Source organism: Chelonia mydas, chromosome 2 (assembly GCF_015237465.2).
Source record: "Chelonia mydas isolate rCheMyd1 chromosome 2, rCheMyd1.pri.v2, whole genome shotgun sequence".
Taxonomy (NCBI): domain Eukaryota; kingdom Metazoa; phylum Chordata; order Testudines; family Cheloniidae; genus Chelonia; species Chelonia mydas.
In genome coordinates, this window is record NC_057850.1 from 72,313,512 (window position 1) to 72,341,348 (window position 27,837).

Here is a 27,837-nt window from a genome sequence, read left to right on the forward strand (position 1 = left end):
GGGTGGTGTCCCTAGTCTCTGTTTGCCAGAAGCAGGGAATGGGCGAGAGGGGATAGATCACTTGATGATTACCTGTTCTGTTCATTCCTTCTCAGGAACCTGGCACTGGCCACTGTTGGAAGACAGGCTTTGGACTAGCTGGACCTTTGGTCTGACCCAGTATGGCCATTCTTGCACGTTCTTATGCTATAGCTGGTGTTAAATAACCGTATAAAAAGTCATGTGCTTTATATGTATTTGGGCTCTCCTCTTATATACCCTTCCTTTCTTATTAACATTGAAATGTCCCATGTTGAACTGATTCCCACTAGAACTCAGCAATATAACTTAACAATACATGGTACTTCCTCCAGCCAGGGTCTCAGCAGACTGCTTCCATGTACTCATAGCTTCTACTGGCCTGGAAACATACAATTAGGTTTGAGACACCCAGCTTGGGAGAGATTATATAATGCCAGTAGATCACTGAGCCAGCACCTAACTATTCCAAGCAGATAAATATAAAAACAATGGTTGCTGGAGACTGCCCTTTCACATTAAACTAATTTAAAAAAAAAAAATCACTACCAAAGGCCCAGGCTATTGCCTCACAGACAGATCCTTTACTGGGACATCCCCAACCTCTCCAACTCACCTGAAAGCTGGACTGATAACTATAGAATTTTGTAACAAAGATCATATCATTTTAACCTTCTACATAGCTATAAGCACTGCTAGAATGAAGCGGAATGTCTTGGCTAATCATCGCTCTTAAGTACTGTACAAGTATCAGGGGGCAGCTATGTTAGTCAGTATCCACAAAAACAACAAGGAGTCCGGTGGCACCTTAAAGACTAACAGATTTATTTGGGCATAAGCCATCATGGGCTAGAACCCACTTCATCGGATGCATGGAGTGAAAATTACAGATGCAGGCACTACTATACTGACACACGAAGAGAAGGGAGTTACCTCACAAGTGGAGAACCAGTGTTGACAGGGCCAATTCGATCAGGGTGGATGTAGTCCACTCCCAAAAATAGATGAGGAGGTGTCAATTCCAGGAGAGGCAAAGCTGCTTTTGTAATGAGCCAGCCACTCCCAGTCCCAAATTAATGGTGTTAAATTTGTGAATGAATTTTAGTTCTGCTGTTTCTCTTTGAAGTCTGTTTCTGAAGTTTTTTTCTTCAAGTATAGCTACTTTTAAATCTGTTATAGAATGTCCAGGAAGACTGAAGTGTTCTCCTACTAGTTTTTGTATGTCACCATTCCTGATGTCCAATTTGTGTCCATATATTCTTTTACATAGGGACTGTCCGGTTTGGCCAATGTACATGGCAGAGGGGCATTGCTGGCACATGATGGCATATATAACATTAGTAGACGTGTAGGTGAATGAGCCTCTGATGGTGTGGCTGATGTGGTTGGGTCCTCTGATAGTGTCGCTAGAGTAGATATGGGGCAGAGTAGGCAACAAGGTTTGCTACAGGGATTGGTTCCTGGGTAAGTGTTTCTGTGGTGTGGTGTGGTGTGGTGTGTAGTTGCTGGTGAGTACTGTAGAGTTACTGTCCCACATCTGGATGGTTATGTCTCAAAACTCCTATATTCCACAAAACCTTGTCTTTCATTTTCTACAGGCCTCTGAACTCCCCATTCCACATGCCTGCAACAAGCATGGCTGTCTCATCTTCTCAGGCCCTCTCAGAGGTCCAGAGAGGCCCATGCCATTTCCAGCTTTTGAAGCCCCCTAGACATAATTTAAAAAAAGAAAAAAAGACACATGAAAACAAAATAAGGCACCAAAAAAAAGAGTGAGACAATTTGAATATTTTTTAATTTAACAAATGCTTTTCTAGCCTTTTTCTGTGCAAATGCACTTATTATTGATGAAAAATCTAGCTTTCGTGCAATGTCACAGCTGATATTAAGCATGGCGAGCCCATTCAAACACTCTTGTCCCATAGTTGAACGGTGATAGTTCTTCACCTGCTTCAACACAATGAAGGTGCGTTCACGTGAAGCCACTGATGCAGGCAAACTGACAAAAATACGCAGTGCAATTGCGATATTAGAAAACACCCCAGAGAGTCCAGGTTTGAGTATTTCTTGAAGCAATTCCTTTGGCTTGCAATCCAATTTAAAGTTCGTGGAATATATTCATCTGAGGAAGATGACCTCGTCACGGAGATCTTTTGAGATTTCTTTGTTGTACTGTTGCTGAAATTGTTCAGCTGCAGAAAGTAGATCTTCATTATTCAATCTGTTGAATTGCCAAAGAAACCCAAAAAGGGTACAAATTAGTCACAGTGACTCATATTGACGTGTAAGACCTAACTGAAGAGAGTCAGTGAGACAAGGAAGACACTGACCCTATAATGCTGCTCGGCATCGGATTCAGTAGGTAAGTTGCGACTGATGGAGAACTCAGATGAAATGCCAATATTCTGCGCTACTAATTTGGACTCAGTCAGGATCACATCCCATTGTTCACAAATCGGTTGAATGTCATTGATAAGACTTCCAATGTTATCCCTCTCAACATCAAGTGTAGCACTGCGTGCTTCGATTACCAGATTAGTTTGGTGGATCATTGTAAGAAGCTTCATCCACAAAGATTACATCAGAATGCATTCAAATTTGGACATGTGCTTCTGAATAGACTGAAGTTCAGTTCAAGCCTGTGCAGTGAGATTGAGAGATTCAAGTTCATTTAAAACCTTTCTCACTGAATTCAAATGCTGCGCAACTGGTTGAACACCATCAATCCATGCAGACCATCTAGTTTCAGACATCCCATGCAGTGAAACAGGAAGATATTGCTTCAGATTTTCCCACCTTTGTGGACTGCTACTGAAGAGACTGTACATTTGCTGAACAGTTCCAAAGTACGTAATTGCCTCCTTGCATGATTCAGCACCGACAACACCTACAAGGTTTAGCGTGTGGTTTCCACAGCTGCAGAAAATACAGTTTGAATTATGCTCAAGCAGAACTGCTTTGTACTTCCCATAAAACCAAGCTGCGAAACTTATCAAATGTCAAAAAATTGACAAGTGTCTAAATTTGAGGCCCCCTTTGAGCTTGAGGTCCAGGTCAAATGGCACTCCTATCCCCCCTCCCCCCCCCCCCGCGATTGGCCCTGCATCTTCTCATCACCATCCACTCCACTCTTCTCAACCTCTTCTCACACATCCTACTGCTCTCTTCTCTTTAAAGTGTAGCATTTCCATATAGGGTGACTTCTTGTCCTGTAATTTACAGGGATATCCTCTCTTGCATGCATTATTTTCTATGATACATCAGTTTGGTGGTTAAAAAACTGTATTTGTTCATTTCCTTGAAAATAATTGGATCAAGTGACAATGACTGCTATAGACGGATCTTTCATCTGAAATTTGCATTTGCAGAGGTCTATTGCTTCAACCGGCTGTGACAATTATATGATCTGAGGAACAGGTAGAATCTACAGAATGTTTTCTTGAAGTCAAAGATCTTTAACCCACAAGTTCTTCTTAACTCTGTTCTGATATTATCTGGCCTACCTATGCATAAGCCTATATAACTATATTATTTATCAGTCTGGCTAAAAAGGATTTGAATTATTTTGATCTTTTACATCTTGGATGAAAGGACACAAATAATACCGATGACTATCTGTTTAGTTTTTTTATGATATATTTGCATGGCTGTACAGATAGCAGGTTTATGCCATAGTTTTTTTTCTTTTTCATCTATAGGATCCAAACCAAAACATGCTAAGAATCTCCTCTGAGGTGTGAAAACTGATTTATCTTTGCATTTTTTAAAATGGGTAAATCCTTAGTATTACTCTCTCAAAATGGATTTGAAAGAGAAGCCACATTTGCTACAGATAGCTTTCTGAAGTCATGTCCAAACTACAAACTTTTGCTGATGCAAGTTGTGTTGGCATGAAGCCGCTCGCTGCAGTTAGTATATCACTTGTGCACACTGATGCACACTTGGTGCCTTGCATTAGTACTCTGCATACTCAGCAGGAGTGCTTGTGTCAATGCAGAGTGCAGTGCACCATGAGTAGGTATCCCAGCATGGAGCTTGCCACCATCCAGCACACTGTCTTTTGGGAAATTTTGGCAATGCCTGGTAGGGCAAAAACAAGTCATGGGGGAGTGACTGGGAGCACGGGGTCAAGTTCCCATTATGTAACTTTCTCCACCCCGTAATGCACTCTCTAGCCCATAATTTTCATACCTATTTGGAAAATCCCCGATACCCATATGGGACTCACTGCTGTCTGCCATCTGTGACAGAAGCTTGGAGCCTACACAGCTCTGCACAATTGTCATGAGTACTGCAAGCAAAGGACACATGATCCTCCAGTATTTGCAGAGCCACAAGAGCAGCCCCGGGGAACATGACAATTTCCAGGAGGTCAGACAGAACAAACTGAGAACCAATTCAAGACTGTTCGTAGCATTTGTGGAGCAGCTGCAACTGGTGGAGTGCTTGTTTCTCTCAGCCTGAAAAATGAGCACTAACTGGTAAGATGGCATGATAATGCAGGTTTGCCATGACAAGCAGGGGCTGCAGAACTTTTGGATATGAAAGGACACATTTCTGGATCTGTGTGCCAAGCCAGCCCCAGCCCTCCAGAGCATGGACACCAAAATGGGAGCTGCACTGACAGTGGAAAAGCAGGTGGTGATTGCACTGTGGAAACTTGCAACACCGGATTGCTACCAGTCAATGCAAAATCACTTTGGAAAATCTACTGTGGGGCCATTGTCATGCAAGTGTGTAGGGCCATTAATCGTCTCCTGCTACACATGACTGAGACTCCAGGCAATGTGCAGGACATAATGGATGGATTTGCAGATATGGCATTCCCAAACTGAAGTGAAGCAATAGATGCCAACAATGATCCTGAGGGACCAAGCCTACCTCTTGCTCATGAAGCCATACATCAGCCACCTTCACAGCACCAAGGAAAGATTCAACTACCGACTCAGCAGACGCAGAATGACAGTACTTTTGGTAGATTGAAGGGGTGCTGGTGTTGTGTACTGACAAGACTGGATCTCAGTGAGAAAAATATCCCAATGGTTATAGCTGCCAGCTGTGTCCTTAATAATATCTGTGAAGCAACGAGGGAAAAGTTGCTGCTAGGGTGGATGGCAGAGGTGGAGTGGTTGTCTGCTGAGTTTGAACAGTCAAATACAAAGGCTGTCAGAAGAGCTCAACACAGAAGTATACAGTGCAGGGAGGCTTTGAAAGAGCACTAACAGTGAGCCACAATAATGTGTTGTGGTATACCATGCTCTACCTTATCATGCAGTTTGGGGGACTGTTGGGAATTATGTGGTGCTTGGTACACATGTAGGAATAACATCGACAACGCATCTATTATTTTTGTATTGCTTGCTGCACCTTTATGATTATTATATATACTATGTTTGTCACTGATCCTGTGAGTTGTCAAAGTGTACAATCTTGTATACAATCACAAGTAAGTAGATACTTCCAATACCGCCAGCCATTTTGTTTAAAAAAGGGGAAGGCACATTTATGCGCATTTTAGCTACACCTATGTCAACCGTGGCTCTCATAGGTCAATGTATGTTAAGCTGTGGTTCTCCTTGACATCTCCTGGTGTGGAGTGGTAAGAGTAGGGATGCGGTCCGTGATGCTATGGGAAATGTTGGCCGGGGGTTGTAGGGAGATGCTATACTGCTGTTCTCCATGGACTGCAAAGGAGGTGAACTCGGGATTATTGAATCTGTGGGTCCACAAGAGTCTGAAGCCTCTGTGTTTGCTGCTGCAAAAGCCCCATTACGTCCTGGTGCATCTCCCTCTCTGACTCCTGGGCCTGTCTTCTGTATCCTTCTCCATAAAGTCTGCAATATTTGTCCTCCAGGCTCTCCGTTCGTGGTCTGATGCAGCACTGGCTTGCAGGATTCTAACTGAAAATGTCATTCCAAGTCCTCTTCTTTCTCTTGCTTAGCTAGCTCAGGCATTCCGCAGGTGTGGAGGGGGAACCCCTGAAGGCCGCTACAGATAAAACACACAGAGGTACCATTGTCAGTGCAGTCACAATGGAAAGTGAAAGTTATGATTCAAAACTCCCTTCCCTTGCTCCCCTGAAGTTGTAAAGAAGAGAGGCTTACTGACACTTCTGCTTCGGAGTGCTTGTGCACAGCAACACTCACAGCACCAACCATGGTGAGTATGGCCTGCCAGGGGTGAGAGATATGCTCAGTTGCATAAAACAAAGAGTATAGAGCAATAGCACTGAATACTGCCACCATTTTCCACAGCAGTAGTGATTTTAGCTGATATCTCACTCCTGATGGTAACAAAGACGCAAAAGGCACAGCTTCAGCTGATGTCCCAAAGCTGCCAGGGTCCATATGCTGCTAGCCTGTGTATTGTAATGGTACCTGCCAAAGTGGCATTGGAAAGTGTCCTGAGGCAGAAGAAGAAATAAGGCTGCCATTCCTAAAAACCTTCAAGAGAGGACTGCAGAGTGCCTCCAAAGTTTTGTCAAGCTCTCAGGAGGGTTTAAGGGACATCCCTGTGTACATAAACAAATTGTTCCAGATGACCCCCTGCCTAACTGTACAGGGAAATGAAAAGCAGATAATGACTCTACCTCAAAGAATTTGAAGAATAACTAGCCAAAGACAAAAAAAAAAATATTACTACTTTTTGAAAGTACATCAGAAGCAGGAAGCCTGCTAAACAACCAGTGGGGCCAATGACTGGTGTGGAGAAAGTAAATAAGGAGGTGTTATTTACTCCTTCTCCTAATACAAGAACTAGGAGTCACCAATGAAATTAATATGCAGCAGGTTTAGAACAAACAAAAGCAAGTATTTCTTCACACAACAGACAGTCAACCTGTGGAACTCCTTGCCAGAGGATGTTGTGAAGGCCAAGACTATAACAGGATTCAAAAAACAACTAGATAAGTTCATGGAGGACAGGTCCATCTATGGGCAAGGATGGGCAAGGATGGTGTCCCTAGCTTCTGTTTGCCAGAAACTGGGAATGGGTGACAGGGAATGGATCACTTGATTATCTGTTCTGTTCATTCCCTCTGGGGTGCCTGGCATTGGCCACTGTCAGAAGACAGGATACTGGGCTAGACAGACCTTTGGTCTGATCCAGTATGGCTGTTCTTATGTTCTCTCTTTGTTCTACAGCTACCTCTTACAGTACGAGTAAATAAATGAAAAGTCGATAGCTGTGTCCTGCTAAATTGGGGATGCCATCATGGTAATAGGAAACAAACACACTCACCAAGGCTCCTTTGCCTGCACTGGGCTTGCCCATGCTCGACTGCCAGAACTGACTGGACTGTGGTGGATGCTCAAACAGATCCTAGCTCACATGTGCCCCATTCTCTTCCTCCTACTCAGCCTCGCTGTTTACACCAGGGGCCTGTGACTGCCTCCTCAGAGGTATTCATGGTGGTGTGCAAGGTGGTGGTGGGGTCTCCGCCAATTGTGGCATGCAGCTCTTAGTAAAAGCAGCAGGTCTGCGGCTCAGCAGTGGATCAACTGTTGGCCTCCCTGGCCTTCTAGTATACCTTCTCAGTTCCTTTGTTTTCACACAGCACTGCTGCTGATCCCCATCATAGTCCTTCTCCTGCAGCCCCCCATGCAATTTGCTCGTATATGTTCACATTTCTATGGCTGGTCCATAGCTGTGCTTGTACAGCCTCTTCTCCCCACAGGCCCAGGAGATCCAGTAGCTCCTGTCTACTCCAAGACAATGTGTGTCTGGATTGTGTAGCCAGCACGGTCACCTGGACAGTTGCACATAACTGTGGAGAGTTGCTTGGTGTGCTTGCCAATCTGGACAATCAGGAAAAGTCATTTGAATAATCTGCAGGGCTTTAAAGGGGGAGAGGTCTTCCGGTTTGTGTAAACCCTGGATTGTGGAGTTCACAATTGTGACCAGAGTGGTCAGTTTCAGGCATTATGGAAGAAGTGCTAGAGGACTGTTCGTGTCAACATCGGTAACAGAGCATCTACATCTGTCAACCTCAGTACATTGACCATGACTCAATGCCACTTGGGGGGGGTGGTGTCACTATGTCGGCATAACGGAGAGTTTATATCAGTGGGAGACAAATGTAGGCATACACACATGTACAACTAGGTCTACGCAAGGTGGCTTATGGGGACTTAACTTTGTAGTGTAGACCAGGCCTGAGAATAGATGGAAAAAATCATTCTATTTTTAAGGACAGGTTTCTTTTTAAGTCAATATAACAGGAGAGACAGGCTGTTTTAACAAAATATGTTGGGGATAAAAATGCTTTTCAGAAGGCTGCAGCTGTTTCAGTTTCTCCTTAAGGTAGCTTCAATTTTCCTAACTGCATGATCTTGAAAAGTAATCACCTACAGATGGTAAGATCATATCTTTGGCTTTGAGGCTACTGCCATATCTACTTTAGAAATAGTCACCATGCTGGCTTTGGAACTTTTGTAGAATTTTATCTGCTGGTTGAGCCTCCTTTCCCTTATCAGGGTTCTCACACTCTGCTATTATAACATCTTCAAAGGAAGAATGTAAAGACAGTGCTCACTCCTTTTTTGATAGTGGGGATTTGCCTGTTGATTTCTTCTCCTCCTCTTTGTCTGGTTGAATATCTATTATATTGATAATGTTTTTAAATGTACACATTGTATCAAAGGGCTCTGGAGGAAAACAATCTCTCTTGTTGATCCTGGTCTGACTGATCAACCTCTGATTCAGAGAACTTGCCTTTATCAGTGGAGCACGTAAGGGAACTGAAGTTTTGCAAAAGATATTTCTTCCTTATTTTTTTATGATTTAAAAAAAAAGTTTATGAGTAACAGGAGAATGCAAATGATAGAGTTCTTTTCCTGTTAGACAGCACCAAACTGAGGAACACACTGTTCCTGTGTTTCATTAACAGAGCAAGCCCAAGCTGCTACTTTATCATTATCAAACAGGCTGAGGTATTTTGTGATAGCATTTTTTTAAAAAGCCTCCTTGTCCAGAAAACAGTGACATGGGCAAAACATCTTCCTCCTGTCTAACAAAAGGAAACAGGAAAAGTGAAGTTAGAACTGTATTTGCCCCTTCAAACTTATGTTGAGGAAGCAGCAGGTATATTTGAACTTACTACAACTATGAAATCCAAGTTGGGGGAACACTTTGGGATCACTCTTCCTGCCAAGTTTTATTAAGATTGATGCCTTCCCTACATGCTGCATTGGCTCCACCACCAAAAACCAAACATTGGCTATTGTCTCCCTACCAGATGCCTCCTACATCCAGTACTCTGAACATGCAAGGGTTTTTGAGCTAAGACCAGAATTGACAAAAGCCTCCTTCAATCTCAGGATTGAGATATCTTACAAATTAGACAACTTCTGTTTTTTATGCCTGTTTAGAACAAGTCAACTGTGACGCTTCAGGTAAATGAGACATTTCCTGTGAGTCATCTCCAGAGAAAATCCTTTTTGTTTATGGTTGGAACTTCAGAAATTCGTAATATACAGGACGAACTAACAACTACAATTAATGTTCAGTGTGCCTCTTAGTTCCCTACTCCAAAAACTTCTACCTGAATCGGCAAAAGTAGCTTTTACTGTTGCAGGCAGAACTTTTAGCAGGAAGTAGAAGGCACGGCTTATAATCCAGAGTTTAATGACAAAAAAACTGAATTGCCCCTGGTAGCCATCAAGAAAAGGAGAACCCAGGTGTGATGGAGATTCTGTATTTGTCTTAATGTTACAGTAACACAGGATTCTGTATATAAAAGTGTTTAGGGACAAATCCAAACACTACTTCCAAAAATATGCATGCATATTTCCTGCAGGACCCATTTGCTTATGCAACATTTTTGTCTTTTTATGTCAAGTTGTGATTTGTGCTCAACAAATGTCCACATACAAACTCATCCTCTGAAACCGTAGATAATGTGAAGAGTAAATTCTTTAAACACTGGCTCCTAAATTATGCATGTAAATTTTGCGCATGCACAAATCAGCACTGGTGTGTCTAATGACCTTATTCACATGCTCAGGTGATCAATCTGTGTGCACAAAGATTCAGTGCAAAACTCTGGAGAGTAATTTGAAGAACATATTTGAAAATGTTGCCCTACAGATATAACTTACACCAACAGAAGCAGTCCTCTCTTAACTCACCCCATTCTGCACCACACTGCAAGCACCTCAAAAGAGTAGATGAACTTACATACTGTGCCATGTGTTCCAAGTATACCAGGGTGATTTAAGGATGAGGTGGCGGCCTTTGCCACGACTTTCTGTGTTAATATAGATCAAACCTCAACCTTATTTTAACATCCTATTTTCTTATTCAATCTCCTTTGTTTCTGATTGATGTTATAAATAAAATAAATGTGTAAATAATTGATGTTATAAATAAAATAAATGTGTAAATAAGAAAAGGAGTACTTGTGGCACCTTAGAGACTAACCAATTTATTTGAGCATAAGCTTTTGTGAGCTACAGCTCACTTCATCGGATGCATACTGTGGAAACTGCAGAAGACATTATATACACAGAGACCATGAAACAATACCTCCTCCCACCCCACTCTCCTGCTGGTAATAGCTTATCTAAAGTGATCACTCTCCTTACAATGTGTATGATAATCAAGTTGGGCCATTTCCAGCACAAATCCAGGTTTTCTCACTCCCCCCCCCCCCCAAAAAAAAAAGCACGCACACACACACACACACACACACAAACTCACTCTCCTGCTGGTAATAGCTTATCCAAAGTGACCACTCTCCCTACAATGTGCATGATAATCAAGGTGGGCCATTTCCAGCACAAATCCAGGTTTTCTCACACACACACACCCCCCCCAAACTCACTATAATGTCTTCTGCAGTTTCCACAGTATGCATCCGATGAAGTGAGCTGTAGCTCACGAAAGCTTATGCTCAAATAAATTGGTTAGTCTCTAAGGTGCCACAAGTACTCCTTTTCTTCTTGCGAATACAGACTAACACCGCTGTTACTCTGAAACCTGTGTAAATAAGCTCATTTTAAAAATAGAAGTTCTATTTAAACAGTGTTTTGGTGTTTTCAGATGCTTTTTTCACCTGTTCACATGTTAAAAAATAGCTTTATTTTAGAAAATGAAGTTCTGCCAGTTTTTCTTTAAAGGCCACAGCTGTATTTCATTATGACAAATTACACTCATTGTAGACTCGTACGTACTTCTGTCCACATCCACAGTCCTATTGATTCCTTTTTTCTAACTAGTGATGTCTGGAATGCTGAATCATAATGCTGATGTGATGGAATCATTTATTAATGTTATAGAAGTGAATCTTACACTATTCAAAGCTTCATTTTATCTACTGTATATGATTTTGTGCCATACTTAAAAGGATCATCTAAAGTCTTGGTCCAACACTTTAAACTGTGATATTTATTTTTAAAGTCGAGTACCCTACTCTAAGCTTGAAAAAAAATCACTGTTTGTTTTACCTTTTCTAACGTTACTAGCCATATATATTATAACACAGTAACAAAAAATATTCCGTTCATAACATATTGGGTCAAATTAATCCACGGAGTAACTCCATTGACTTCAATGGATTTACATCAGGGATAGATTTGTCCCATTATCTTTTGAAGAGACATATGAACATGTTTTTCCCTCATGTTTTTTCCTCCTTCAAATTATAAAAATGTTTATTCAATCCAAAGGTAGTGGAGGATATTTTATTACTCTTAAATAACAGTTTAACCAAATAACCCCCACTCCTGCATTATTTTTTTAGTGTAGTAGAGGAAACATCCACTAAACACAAGACAAGTTTCAAACTTATGTAAAATTACAACTTCCAAATTATAACCTTTTTTAAAAACAAGAAAAATGGTTTACTTCAACAACATCCAGGCCAACTTCATTTAACATTTGGCTGAGTGAGGAAGGAAGACAATTTGGCATCAAAACAACACCAAAATGATGTAAAATGGGACTGCAGATCAGATATCACGGAATTTTGCCACTATCCACCAGTCTTTAAAAATAAGCCTTTACAACAACAGAAATTATGAGAGCACCTCTAACAATTCTGAAATGCCCCATGTATAAATATTCTGACTTCATAAGATGATCTTTTGCCAATATGAAGAACCCTGTGGGGGTTCAGTGATTGCTCAGTGCTTAAGGAGCTTGCAAAAGATGTGCTTTTTTCTGTGTTGGGTTCCAAGAGACTATGCATAAATAGAGATTACATACCTGTAAACTAGAAGTTCTTCAAGCTGTGTGGTCCTTATCTGTATTCCACATGTGGGTACACATGTGCACCATGTGCCTGAGTCCAGAAATTCTAGCAAGCATTTTCCATTGGCCCACACATGCGCAGATCTCCTTGTGCTCCTGAGGGCAGAAGAGGCAGTGCAGGCCGACACCTCTCCAATTCCTCCTCCTAACGCAAATCCAGAGAGGTACGGAGCAGAGGGAATGGAGGGCAGGTAGTGGAATACAGATACAGACCGCAAATTGAAAAGAACTTCCAGTTACCTGTAAGTAACTGCCATTTCTTCTTCAAGTGCTGGTACCTGACCCCCCGTTGCATCCCAGGACTCTGCAGGGCTGGAGGGTCCGAGTCAGTGTTAAGCTGGGACCTGGGGTCCAAAGCCTATTGATTTCTTGTGTGCACGCAGTCCCAGCTTGACTTGGGTCCCAGAAGACCTCTGGATATATCCCAGAGTTCCTGACAGAAGAGGAGCAGTGCTGCAGGCAGCAGCACAGTGGCTGGAAGCACCATCACTGCCTGGCCAAACCTGCTCCCTGTTCCTGCTCCTCTTGCGGCGGAAGCTCCGGCTCCTCCTCGCTGCTGCTGCACGGAGCTTGCCTGGAGCAGGGAGCAAAATTGACAGGCACGAAGCGGCTTTGGCCGCCAGGATGTTGCAGGTCATCCCTCCCCCAACCATGCTGAACTGGGAGCCCTGCCGCTCCCCTGCTTGCTCCTGGCCCCTCCTCCACCCCTGCTCTCCCTGGGGCTGTGTGTGCAAAGGCACCTGGGCAGTGTGCACTGTGAAGGCAGTGAGTGGGAGCAAGCCCCAAAACTTCCTAACAGCCTTCCTGGGACCTCTTATCCCTACCCCCTGAAGTGCGGCAGGGGCAGGGATGCCCGGTGGGAAGAGGTGACGCAGATACTTTTACCTACTGCTGTTTGGGATAACACCTGAGATGACTATGAGAAAGATATTAGCAGAAAAAAAGTTTTCTATTTTTCAGTTTGTATAGACCCTGAGTGGTGGGGAGAAGAGCAACAGCCCTACCCTAAAAAGTCTCCAAACTGCTGACCCAATGCCACAACGCCTACACACTACAACCAATCCTTCACTCTAAAAATATAGTCATCTTATGCTGCCCTCAGTCCAGAAAAGTTAAACAGTTCAGCCAAAGTTATATTTTGACAAGTTCCAGAGAAAGTTAACAATGCGTGCTACAGTTGAGTTTGTGGAGTGGAATAGAGTTAGCAGTGAAAATGATAACCAGCCATTTACTGTAGTCTTACTGATAAGTAGTGAGTGATTTATTTTACTTTTTTCATACACATTATCCTTCCATGGAGTATCTGCTGAGTACTGCACAGTTAGAATAGACTTTTCCACCAACAGGGATATGCCCAAACTAAAGACAAGACAGGAATATTCCTGACTCCCTTTACCCCACCAGAAAACGTATTTAATTGGTATTATCGTTGTAAACTGTTTTACATGAATTCTAAACATGAAAATATTAAATGAAAAACAAAATCAAAGCCCACAGCAACACAAGCAGGTATTACATTTCCTTGTTACCTAACCTAGCATTACATTAATGTGTCTGTCAAAAATTCTCACAAGACACCAGAGACACAAGGCCTGACTCTCTGGAGCCTTTTCTGTAATAATGTGATGAATGGTCTGATAAAAATACCTTATCTTTTAACACTACGGCTGGTACAACCAACGTATTGTACTTACCAGGGAGGATAGATGTGGACAATATCCTGTGGGCCTCCCTTGAGTTGAGCTGCTGTTTCCTTTGTAAAGAGAACTTTGACTCTGGGCTCCGTATCAACGACAACCTCTTCAGAGGAGCTGTCAGCAGACAGCTGTCCCAACTGCTGGCAGAGAGCAACTTGCATAGCGCATTCCTCTTGTACCTCTAAGATCTTCACAATTAATACACCGGATTTGCCTCCTGGAAAGTAAGCAAAGTGACAAAAACAAAATAAAAAGTTAGGAAGACGAGTCCTACAGACTAGAGTAGTGGCACACAGATTCACATCCCATTGTCAGACTCCTCTCATTTCTTTTGACAAAGCAGTCAAAACTGCTTGGACATGTTAAAGAACCAAAGTGAAATAATACACCAGGCTACGAACCTGCTTTCTTAAAAACCACATAGTCACAAAACATATTCTATAGAGATGTCATGAACTGAACAAAGCATTAAAGTCTCTCTGTGTATTCCAAATACTGAGGACAGTACCATACACCATTTAAAAAAAACAACACTATTTTTGAAGCAGTTTGTATACACCTTGGGTAGTGGGGAGAAGAGCCCCCAAGGTGTATACAGAAGAAACAGTGTCGTGCCAAGAATTGGATGTAGTACTCTAGCTGGGACCTCACCAGTGCCAAGTAAAGCAGGATATTTACCATCCATGTATTACATACCACACTCCTGTTCATATTAGTCTTTTTTTGCAGCTGCATTACATTGATAACTCATCTTCAGTTTGTGATCCACTATAACCCCCAGATCCTTTTCAGCAGTACTAACATCTAGCCACTTATGCCCCATTTTGTATTTGTGAATTTGATTTTACCGTCCTAAGGACACCTGTCTTTATTGAATTTAATCTTGTTGAATTCAGACCAATTTTTCAATTTGTCAAGGTCATTTTGCAGACTAATCCTGTCCTCCAGAGTGCTTGCAACCCCTCCCAGGTTGGGGTCATCTGCAGATTTTATAAGCACACACTCTAACCCATTATCCAAATCATTAATGAAAATATTACATAGTACCAGACCCAAAACTGACCTCTGTGGGACCACAGTAGATATGCTCTCCCAACTTGACAGTATACCATTGATAACTACGCTTTGAGTACAGTCTTTCAACCAATTGTGCACCCACCTATAGTAAATACAACTAAACCACATTTCCCTTGTTTGCTTATGAGTATGTCATGGGGAACTGTGTCAAAAACCTCACTAAAATCCAGATATATCACTACTGCTTCCCTCCGATCCATTAGGTCAGTTAATCTATCAAAAATGGAAATTAAGTTGTTTTGACATGACTTGTACTCGACAAATCCATGCTGACTACTCCTTATAACCTTATTATCCTCCAGGTAATTGATTGTTTAATAATTTGCTCCAGTATCTTTCTGGGTATTGAAGTTAAGCTGACTGGTCTATAGTTCCCCAGGTCCTTGTTGTTCCCCTTTTTAAAGATAGGTACTATGTTCGACCTTCTCCAGTCTTCTGGAACCTCTCCCGTCCTCCAGGAATTTTCAAAGATAACTGCTTCAGCTAGTTCCTTAGGTAACCTAGGATGAATTTCTAAGTTAGATGTAACTTATCTAAATATTCTTTTAACTTGTTCTCTCTCTAGTTTGGCTTGCATTCCTGCCCCCGGTTGTCAATATTAATTGTGTTGAGTATCTGGTGATCATTAGTCTTTTTAGTGAAGACTGAAGCAAAATAGGCATTAAGCACCTCAGCTTTCTCGATGTTATTATCAGTTATTAGCTCTCCTTCCCCACTAAGTAAAGAACATACACTTTCCTTCATTTTTCTCTTACTCCTAATGTACTTCAAGAACCTCTTCTTGCTGTTTATGGCCCTTCCAGGTGTAACTCATTTCGTGACTTAGCCTTTATGATTTTTTCCCTACATACTTGCGCTGTTCTTTTGTACTCCATCAATTTGACCTTGTTTCCACTTTTTGTAGGACTCCTTTTTGATTTCCAGGTCATTAAAGAGCTCCTGATGGAGCCATATTGGCTTCTTACTAGTCTTCCTATCCTTCCTTGCAGTTGTGCCCTTAATATTGTCTCCCTTAGGAACTGCCAGCTCTCCTGAACTCTTTTTTCCCCTAGATTTTCTTCCCATTGGACCTTACCTACCAGTTCTCTGAGTTCGTTAAAGCCCATTATCCTTATTCTGCTGCCCTTACTCCTTCCTTTCCTTCGAATCACGAAATCTATCTTTTCATGATCACAATCACCCAAATTGCCTTTCACCTTCAGATTTGCTAACAATTACTCCCTGTTGGTCAGAATCAAGTCTAAAATGACTATCCCCCGGTTACTTCCTCCACTTTCTGGAACAAACAATTGTCCTGATACATTGCAAGAACTGATTGGAAATGTTGTGTTTTGCTCTACTACTTTCCCAACATATGTCTGGGTTAAAGACCCCCATTACTATCAGGTCCGGTGTTGTGGATATTTCTGTTATTTGTTTCAGAAATGCCTCATCTACCTTCTCTTCCATTTTCCTGCTTTGGTGGTCTATAATAGACTTCTCACATGGCAGCACCCCTATTGTTAACACTTTTATCTTTATCCAGAGACTCTCAACTGGTCTGCCTCCCACCTTCTTCTACATCTCATAACAAGTATATATATATATCCTTTATGTGTAATGCAATCCTCCTCCCTCTTTTTCCCGCCTGTACTTTCTGAACAAGCCTTACACCTCTATACCAATATTCCAGTCATGAGACTTTAAATCATAACTTAGCTTATGTACTAATACTTCCAGTGCTTCCTGTTTATTCCCCACACTCCTTGCATTTGTGTAGAGATCTAAAAATGACCAAAAACCTTGAAATGGGACTTTTCAACCTTATCAAAACACTTTGTTTCAATTTTCATTTCAAAACAAGTTTTTACCAAAAGCAGCAGATTTCAATGAAACATTTTGTTTTCAACAAATCAGTGTTTTCTGATGGAAAACATTCTGCCAGAATTTCTCATCAGTTCTACCCAGGAGACCTGAGTTCTGTTCCCAGCTCAGCCTGTTGGATGATCTTGGGCAAGCCACTTCAGCTCATAATGCCTCATTTTCCTCTTTTGTAAAGCATTTTGAGATCTACTGATAAAAAGTGCTATTCAAGAACTGGATTTTATTCTATTATTATTACACGTCTTTCTCTGCCTCTCAGGACACATTGTTAGGTGAAAATCTAACCTCAAGAGTTATCTAAAACAGTTAAGTTCTGCTTATGCACAAGCTTCTAATAAACCTATGATGCCAAAGTCTGGGCAGGTTTTCAGTGCCTAAAAACAAACTTTAGAATATTCACGCTCTCATGAACTATCTTGAGAATATTCACACTTTCGTGAATTATACTTGAATGCTTGTTGTGGTTCTCAGCTAACTCTAAACCATGTGGTATTCATAAACAGATTTTCCCACCACAAAAATTCCCTGCCTTTAAAGAAATTGGATGTTTACTTCACTAGACCTACCCCACAATTTTAATATTCATGTATTCTAAAAACCATTTGAGTCACTCAAATTAACTTCAAACACACAAAAATTATAATCAAACTCTTTTTCAAATTTAAAAAGAAAAAAGAAGAACTAGTGAGGCCAATCTAGCATTTGAAATATCCAGCTCTAATAAACGAAGTTTTGCCATTTTGACTATGCAGCATATAATTAGGTCAGCTGATCCAGCAGTAAGTTCAGAAAATTGCTGTAGGACAAGACGATGATCTGACAAGGTGAAACACACTGGGTTCTGTTTTTTAATAATATACATTAATATATACATTAATTCTTAACTTTATATGAAACCCTAGAAAAGACAAGAGAAACCCCATTCCCACTATTCTCAGGTTGTTCTTCAGTCTGAAAATTGACACAAGACAGAGTTAATATTGTACAAAGAAAAACATTTCCTCACCAAAAGAAATGTGTAACCAGCTACTTCAGGATCCCAATTAAGCCTTGCACATGGCAGAAATACCAAGTATACAGAACCACAACCTATTTGATTATTTATATTCTTTCAGATAGTTACATTTAATTACTCAAACTGTGCTCTTACTCCTGTTGACAGAATGCTCTCTCAAAAACCAGGAGAAGCAGCCTGGATTGCTGGCAAAAGATGAAATGGGAAAGTACAGAATGCAGCTTTAATGTTTAATTCATTTGGCTCTTGGATTTTTATGCCAATTAAATCATCAAATGTGTCTGCTTGCGCATCGAGGGTGTGTGTACGGGTGACGAGGCGGACTGGACAGCTGAAATTTTGGCAGCTTCAAGTTTGGTTGTTTGGTTTGTTTGCGTGAGGATGTTACTTGCAGTGTTTTACTTTCTACTTCGGATAATCTATGGAAGTTCTTGTCAAACTGCTGAAGACCTCATTCTACTTTATTCCACTGCCAAGGCAGAATTACATTTTTGCATTCAGTGATGCAGTACCTAGGGAAAGCAAGCTTAGAAGTATGTTGGTAGCAATTCTGCAGAACAAGGAGGTAGGTTTCTTAGAACTAATCAACCATTTATGTTAACAATAAGAAAAATACTTTAATGATATGCAGGAATCCTGACTACCATAGGTGCTGTCTTCCTGATTTCCTGGAGGGTACTTAACTCCTGCTCCCAGGCCATGCCCCCACTCCATCCCTGCCCCCACTCCGCCTCTTCCCGTCCCATTCTGCCTCCTCCTCCGAGGGCACCCCATAGACAACTGGTGCCTCCCCATATGGTGGGGGGAGGGCACGATCTAAAGGGGAGGTCACATGCGCCCCTCCAGCCAACACCCCCCATCCAGCCCAGGGCCACCACGCTCTCCCAGACACTGTCCCCCGCTGCAGGTAACCTCTGTCCTCCCGCTGCACCTGGCCCCCGGCATGTTCTGGCACTCTCCCTGGTGTGAAGGAGCCTGGGAGAGGAGGAGAGGGGAGCCTCTTCTAATGCTCTGCAGCCCAGCAGCTGCCTGAGATAGCCTGCCCAGGCTCGGCTGCCGGGGACCACGGCTGAGCGAGCCGGAAATGTGCTGGGGGAGGGGGGCTCAGACTTGCTCACCCCCAGTCCCTGTCACCCAAGCCCAGATGAGGAGCAGAAACTGCCTCCCCAGCCAGACTCTCTCAGGCAGCTGCCAGCCCACTATGCTGCAGAGCAATGTCCCTGCAGCCAGAAGTGGCTGGTTCCGCCCCTTCCACTCCCTGGCATCTGGAGAAGTTCCCCTGACCTTGCCCAGCCCTGCCCCTGCTCTTCCCGCTCCGTTCTGCGCTCTCCCCTGCCTCTTTCTGCTCCCGCTCCTCCCCTTACCCCCAGCACCTCCTGCATGCCACTGAATAGCTGATCCACGGCAGGCAGGAGGCGATGGGGAGGGGGGAGCTGATTGGTGGGGCCTGCCACCAGCTGGAGGCACTGGGGGGTAGATGTAAGGAGGGGCCCACTGGTGCTGATTCACCCACTATTTTTTTTCTGGAGCACTCATGGAGTCTGTGCTTATGCTGACTACTATGGACTGAATACGTTGAAGCAATAGCTATGAAACCGTATCATGTAGAGGGATTATACCGAGGACAAAATATAAAATAGATACTATGCTAATTGGTCAATTATTAAATATGTATATAGATAAGATGTGACTAGAGCTAATTAAACAGACTTACTATTTTACCTACTCAATTAAAACTTTGATTCTGCCATCTGCAGGAATCTTCTTGAAAACACAAAAATAGTGTTTTTCCAAATTGTCCGTGTCATACAGGGGATGAATACAGGACTATAATTTTTGAAAAACTGTTTGAGAAATCCTTGGAACTACAAGCTTTTCTCTATTTTTTGTCTGAGCTGAATGAAGAGGACTATTGAGTAAAACTATCTATCCAGTTTATATTTTACATCTGTCTCTATAATCTGTGAAACCAGGACTGTTAAATACAGTCTGCCAGAAAAGCCGCAATTCAGCAAAAATAAGAATGATACAGTATCTTCAGTGGTGGACTATTAAGGAGTCTATTTAATAAACAATATACAAAGAGCTCATTAATATTGACTCTTTAAAAATGCAACTTATTTATTCTTCAAGTATTAGGTTCTGACTCAAAGCCCATTGAGGTCAAAGTTGTTACATGAAATAAGAAGTTTCCCATAAAACTGTAAACAGATGAATTATAAATTATGTAGAAATGCAAGGGACAGTTTAAGTGTATGATAATTACTTGCAAAGATTAAATAAAAAAGCCATTTAATTGGGCTCCAAAGGAGGCTTGGAGAGTGAAAGTGAAAACTATGGGTCCTGTTTGCTCCCCACCACCACTGAGGCTAACAGAAGCTGTAGGTGCCCTAAATTATACGGCAGCTCATTCAGTCCCAGGGAAGGTGGGGCAGAGTAAGTTTCTCAGGACAAAACAGCATAGACAGTCTTGGGAAAGAATTTACGCATCTCTTCAGAAGAGATACACCAGTGTGAAAATTATGGTGATGAGGGAATTCAAGGGAAAAGGATAAGAGGAAGGGGAGATATATGAAGTACTAAGTCAACAAAAATTGAAATTCATATGCTCATATTTCTCTCTTTCTCACACACACACAGACACCCCGTAAAATTTAAACAGCCAAAGTAATGCATAATAAATAGAGCCATGCAAATCTATGGATATCTGTGGACCATGTTTGCGGATCGCACATGGATGTGGATCAAAATTTTGTATCCATGGAGGGCTCTAATAATAAGGTCAAGCTATAATCAGTGCCAGGAGAAATCCAGGGGCACAGAATTCCCACAAAAATCAAGACCAAGAAATCTTAATATAACACCCTAGAAAACAGGGAAAGTTGTTTTCCAAATTAAACCATAATTTAAAGCAAAATTATTAAATATTTTTGTTCCTGTTTTGTGCAAAGGTAGTATGGACAGCATATGTTTGGTTTTATCATGTGAGCAGCCAAGATCTACACCTTTTGAGCTGATATCACCTGAGTGGGGTGACAGCTCAGCTTCTGAGAAGGACAGATACTTCAGGGAAAGCAATTACAGATAGTCACTTACGATCAAATATAATAAAAAAACTACAGAACCAAATTATATGATTTACAGATTACAAGTAGTTTTGTAATATACTTGATGTAACCAAATAATTAAAATTAATAATTTAACAGTCTGAATTTCCTAGGATTTTTGCCATTTTGGCTCCCAAGAAAATGAAATACATTCTGTTGGATTTCTATTGATTCTGCCTGTAACAGTTCATGGAATAAGATCTTCTTATGGAAATGCAAACAATCCCGTAAATATAATATTGCTGATAGCATGTGTAGTGCTAAGAAATAAGCCCATATTCTGGGGCTGCTTTAGAAGAACTGATGGAGTTCAACTGTTTTCAACTTGAGAGGATGAAGTACTTTTTTTTGTTGAATTTTTAGTTTAAAAAAAAAAGATAGTTAATGATAAGCTCTCCATTTGTCCCTGCTGGTTACTAATTTTAAAATGAGGCAATATTTTAGTCCACATTGTTTAACTTCTATTTGTCTAATTTGGGCCTGATTTTGCATGGCACTGAGCACCACTTGGGGGGGGGTGCTGAATGCCTTCAACTTCCATTATATTCAGTGGAGCAATGGCCTATTCTATACTTCCCAGATTCAGGCCACATATTTATATTTTTCTTCTCAAGTTAAAAAAAAATGTCTTGAATATTTCTTTTTTACATCAGTAGTTTTTCAACATGGCTTCTCTTCCTTTGCTCCTCCTCCTTCCTGCAGTAGAAGTCTCCAGGCATGGGTACTTCAAACTCAGCCAGCAGCTGAATACCAATCCCAAGCCAATGTCTCAAAACTAGGAAGCAGAGTGGGGCTTCAGGGGACTTCACAGCATAACTGTCTTGATGTTAGTTAGCTCTAAAGAGATCATATTTCTTCATGTGGTGATAATTTCTGAACCTATTCATAAGTTCTATTTTTGAGAAAATAAAAAGACTATAGATGCAAGACTGCCTCTTTACCCCACATACGGACATATGGAAGAGGCTGTCTGAATTTGGCCCTATTTGAAAAGTTCTGTGCTCTTTAAGAAATTATTTATGGTGTTTTGAGTGATTGAACATACCATTATTCTTTCTCATAGGAAGGCCCAACTTCCTTGTAAAAAAGCAAGCAAAAGAGAAAGTTACTTACCTTATAGAAAAAACGTTTACTTAGCTTTTCGTAACTGTTGTTCTTCGAGATGTGTTGCTCATATCCATTCCATTCTAGGTGTGTGTGCACCCACGTGCCCAGCTGTCGGAGAGTTTTGCCTTAGCAGTATCAGTAGGGCTGACTGTGGCACCCTCTGGAGTGCTGCGCTCATATGGCGGTATATCAGGCACCGCTGGCCCTATGCCCTCTCAATTCCTTCTTGCCGGAACTCCGACAGAGGGGCAGGAGGGCGGGTAATGGAATGGACATGAGCAACACATCTCAAAGAACAACAGTTACGAAAAGGTAGGTAACCATTTTTCTTCTTTGAGTGTGTAGCCCATAGGATTACTTTGCTAGCTATTATATCCTACTAATCCAGCCAGCCGTAGCAAATAATAAGTTTGTCTTTCTGAATTAATCCATTTTATTCTTATATGTTATCAGTATTAATTCCTATGAATTTAGGATGTGTTGAGCCATATGATATATTTTTCCTAATAATTATACATAGAATAAGTTTTGCTGAAATGCAAGAAGCCTACTAGCCTATATCCTGTAAGATCCGCTAAATAGCTAAAAGTATAATTAGTTAAGAGTAAAAAGAACAAGAGTACTTGTGGCACCCTGAGAGACTAAAAAATTTATTAGAGCATAAGTTTTGGTACATCTTTGGCTCAGATAGGAATGGTTACTGTTTTTCAGTCATAAATTTCATAGCATTTATTATTCTGTTAATCTCAATAAAGCTTTTATCAATTTGGTATTTTTCTCAGTGTAAGTGTTTTGCAAAGCACCCCGAGAGTCCTCTCCCGATATAGAACTCTCTGAGTTCTCGGACTCTGTAGTCTGAATTGGACAAGAACCTATAAATCTTCTGGTCAGATGCGATCAGTGGCAAGCCATAACAACTAACCCATAAAATTCAGGTCAACAAGCGGTTGCTCTTGTCGATTCCATTCTAGGTGACTCACAAGGAGTATCTATGGAGGTGGGCTCGGAGTTCACAGCTTTGCGGCTTGCAGTATTGCTCTGCCAAAGCCAGCGTTGTCCCGGGCCTGCTGAGTAAGTGCGTAGTGGGATGTAAAGGTATGGACAGACGACTAGGTGGCCGCCCCACAGATGTCCTGGATAGGCACTTGGAGCAGAAAGGCTGCTGAACAGGCCTGCGCCTTGGTAGAGTGGGCGGTGATGATCGCCAGGGGCAGCACCTTGGCTTGATGATAGCAGAAGCGAATGCAGGCTTTCCAAGAAGAAATTTTTTGAGCAGATACAGGGTGACCTTTCATCCTGTTGGCCACAGTTGCGAATAATTTCCTCGACTTATGGAATGGCTTGATTCTGTCAATGTAGGAGGCCAGACCCACCTGACGTCCAGGGCATGTAGCTGTGCTCCTTCTCCAACTTATGCATCTTTGGAAAGAAGACTGGTAAGTAAACGTCTTGGCTCGAATGAAACTGAGATACTACCTTGGGAAGGAAGGCCAGATGTGGTCTTAGCTGGACCTTGTCCTTGAAGAAGACCGTGTAAGGCAGCTCCGAGGTGAGTGTCCGAATCTCGGACACCTGGCGGGCTGATGTCACCATGACCAGGAATGCAACTTTCCAGGAGAGGAGAAGGAGACAGCAGGAAGCCAGAGGCTTGAAGGGGGAACCCGTGAGCCAAGACAGCACCAGATTCAGGTCCCACGGAGGAACAGGATCCCTGGTATGTGGGTAGAGGCACTTCAGCCCCTTAAGGAATCTGGTCGTAATATCCTGAGAGAAAACCAACCTGCCCTCAAGCAGCGGGTGGAAGGCTGAGATGGCCGCTAGATGGATCTTGATCGATGAGAATGACATGCCCTGGAGCTTGAGATGCAGGAGGTAGTCTAGAATGAGTTGCAACGCAGCTCACTCGGGACAGACACCCTTATCCGCCCTCTAGCAGGTGGACTGCTTCCATTTGGCCAGGTAGGTTGCTTTGGTGGAGGACTTTCTACCTCCCAACAGGACTCACTGGACCTTGGCCAAGCGCTGCCACTCCTGTGAATTTAGCCACACAGCAACCAAGCTGTCAGATCAGTGCCGCCAGGTTTGGGTGCAGAAGACTGCTGTGGTTCTGGGACAACAGGTCCACCCTGAACAGAAGCTGGTACAGAGAGGTACAGAAGCTGGTACAGAGAGGTACAGCAGAGTGCTGAACCAGTGTTGGTGCAACCATACTGGCACTATGAGGATGACCACCATCCTGTCCTGTTTGATCATCATGAGGACCCTGGGCAGCAACGGCACCGGAGGAAAGGCATACATCGGAGCCCCCGACTGTTAGGATATTCAGGCCTGTCTGCAAAGGCCTGTACTTTAAGAATTTAGGTGTATTCTTATCACTTGGCTAGTTATAGAGGTATAAAAGAAAGAATCAAAATTACTGCCTGCCAGTGTAAGATCCTTCTCTTACTGTGGCAGTCTGAGGCCCTGTTCTTAGGCTAAGGCCTTTGGCTAAGCAGCAGGAGCAGCCATAAGCTGGGAAGCAACCGGTCACATCCTCATATTCCAAACTAGTCACATTGACAGAAGGTGCTATTGGGCTGTTAGGAATAAAATCCTGTCCTGATAGTGCCTATCACCTCCAGAGAAAGGGAAGTGCCTAGAAAATGTAAAAGGAAACTTAGTTTGATAGCATCCTGTCTGGCAAGAACTCACTTATCAATAGCTGGGATGTGAAATCCTCACTTCTGTATTGTTTTGTCATTAGAGTTCCCACTTTGCTATTGTTTGTCTGTATAATCTCTGTCTGGTTCTGTGATTGTTCCTGTCTGCTGTATAATTAATTTTGCTGGGTGTAAACTAATTAAGGTGGTGGGATATAATTGGTTACATAATCATGTTACTATATGTTAGGATTGGTTAGTTAAATTTCAGGAAAATGATTGGTTAAGGTATAGCTAAGCAAAACTCAAGTTTTACTATATAGTCTGCAGTCAATCTGGAAGTGAGGGAGTGGGTGTGTGGGTGGGGGAGATGGGAACAGGGAATGTGGGTAAGGAAATTGGAATCATGTTTTGCTAAAGGGGGAAATGGGAACAGGGAATGGGGGTAAGAAAATTGGAATCATGTTTGGCTAAGGGCAGGAATGGGAACAGGGACACAGGTGTAAGGCTCTGTTGTGTCAGAGCTGGGAAGGAGGACACTAAGGAAGGAAACTGGAATCATGCTTGCTGGAAGTTCACCCCAATAAACATTGAATTGTTTGCACCTTTGGACTTCGGATATTGTTGCTCTCTGTTCATGCGAGAAGGACCAGGGAAGGAAGCGGGTGAAGGAATAAGCCCCCTAACACCAACCACGGGAGCAGGAAGGCATCTGACAGGGATCCTCTGTCCATGCCCTGAAACGAGCAGAAAACATGACATTTTCTGTTCTGCCTGGACACAAATAGGTCCACCTGGGTAGATTCCCCACTTGTGGAAGATAGAACTGACCACCTCTGGATGAAGGGACCACTCGTGGCAAGAAGAGAATGTCCTGCGGACATGGCGTTCTTGGCCCCTGGGCGGTGAGTGGTTACGAGATGGATGCCATGCTACAGACAGAAGTTCCAGAGCCGTAGGACTTCTAGGCAGAGGGCAGATGACCTGGCTCTGCCCTGCCTGTTGAGATATAAGACAATGGCCATATTGTCTGTCAGGACCTGAACCACCATGTCTTGTATGTGGGGCAGAAAGGCTTCACAGGCTAGGCGAACCACCCTGAGTTCCTGGACGTTGATGTGCAGGGATCGATTGTAACTGGACCAACAACCTTGCATACTGAGATCGCCCAGGTGGGCTCCCCATCCTAGGTCTGAAATGTCAGACGCAAGAGTCACCAGTGAGACTGGGGCTGCGAAGGGGACTCCTTCCAGCCCCGACGTGGGATCTTACCACCAGTTAAGAAATGACAGTACACTGTCCGGGATCCTGACCACAGTCAGTCCATGCCACGCCGACTGGGGACATAGATCGACTTCAGCCATGCCTGTAGGGGTTTGAGGCGGAGTCGCACATGCCAGACCACGTAAGTGGATGCCGCCATGTGACCTAACAGTTTTAGGCACGTGTAGGCAGTGGTGATCGGTTGGGCATGCAAAGACAAGATGAGGTCACCCATGGAATCGAGTCTTGGGGAGGAAGGCTCTGGCCTGAGTGGAGTCGCACCTGATCCGAGGACCAGCCCATCAACCAATAGTGGAGCTACTGCTAGATTTGGATTCCCCCACATCATAGGTAAGCGGCCAATGGCGCTGTACGCTTTGTGAACACTCTCAGGGCTGACGAGAGACCAAAGAGCATTGCCGTGAACCGGAAATGGCGTTGGCCCAATGTGAAATGGAGGAAATGCCAGTGCCCCAGGAATATGGAAATCTGTCTCCTTTAAATCGAGGGTGGCATACCAGTGTCCTGGATCCAGGGATGGAATGATGGAGGCTAGGGAGACCATGCGAAACTTCAACTTCTTGAGGGACTTATCGAGGTGACACAGGTCTAGAATAGGTCTGAGGCCACCTTTCGGCTTTGGAATTAGGAAATAGTGGGAGTAGAATCCTCTTCCTTCCATGTTCCGAGGAACCTCTTCCACTGCCCTCAGACATAGGAGGCTTTTGCCTCCTGAACGAGGAGCTGCTTGTGAAAAGGGAGGACGGGAAGCAGACCAGGCTGGGAAGGGGGACGAGATGACGACTGATGGCATTGCTTAAAACCCCTGTCTCTGTCCTCCTTTTTGTAGGAGCCAGACCGAGGGGCACCCCAAAACCTCAACAACAGCAGAGGAGGTGGAGGGCGGAATGGCTTTCTGGCCTGCTGAGGAGTATGCAGGCCCAAGGAGCGGAGGGTGGCCTGGGAGTTTTTAAGGCCATGGAGCCTTGCATCAGTCAGCTCCAAGAATAGCCCTGTTTCCTCAAAAGGGAAGTCCTGGAGAGTAGTTTGCATCTCCTGGGACAGCCCAGAGGTCTGTAACCAGGAGTTGTGCCTCATGGTTATTGCAAAGGCGACCACCCTGGACACCGAGTCCGTGGCATCTCAGGCCATCTGGAGGACACCGCTGGCCACAGCCTTGCCCTTTTCCATGAAGTTGGCAAACTCCTGAGCCCGATCCTGTGGGAGGCTCTCCTTGAACTTGCTGATCGAGTCCCACAGGTTAAAACTGTATCTGCCAAGTAGGGCTTGATGGTTAGACACCCTAAATTGAAGGCTGGCTGTCGAATAAATTTTTCTGCCAAATAAGTCTAGCCTCTTGGCATCTTTGTTCTTGGGGGTACCACTCGCCTGACCCTGCTTACCCCTTTCATTGATGGCAGATATGACTAGGGACCCCAGGGGAGGGTGTGTGTACAGAAGAAAGGAGAGCAGCAGAATACGGACCCTGGACTTCAGAAAAGCAGACTTTGACAACCTCAGGGAACTGATGGGCAGGATCCCCTGGGAGAACAACATGAGGGGGAAAGGAGTCCAGGAGAGCTGGCTGTATTTTAAAGAATCCTTATTGAGGTTACAGGGACAAACCATCCCGATGTGTAGAAAGAATAGTAAATATGGCAGGCGACCAACTTGGCTTAACGGTGAAATCCTCGCTGATCTTAAACACAAAAAAGAAGCTCACAAGAAGTGGAAGATTGGACAAATGACCAGGGAAGAGTATAAAAATATTGCTCAGGCATGCAGAAGTGAAATCAGGAAGG

The 27,837-nt window shown here is 43.1% G+C and overlaps 1 protein-coding gene across 8 annotated transcripts in view; it reads right to left on the minus strand.

Moving 5' to 3' along the window:
* The window catches only part of SPIDR (scaffold protein involved in DNA repair), a 340,350-nt gene that overhangs the window by 193,515 nt on the left and 118,998 nt on the right, over positions 1-27,837 (minus strand). For all 8 annotated transcript variants that reach the window (XM_043539648.1, XM_043539646.1, XM_043539647.1 and 5 more), the window contains one exon: positions 13,962-14,181. In XM_043539648.1, coding sequence (XP_043395583.1) covers positions 13,962-14,181 — 220 coding nt within the window. The remainder of the gene's footprint in view (positions 1-13,961; positions 14,182-27,837) is intronic.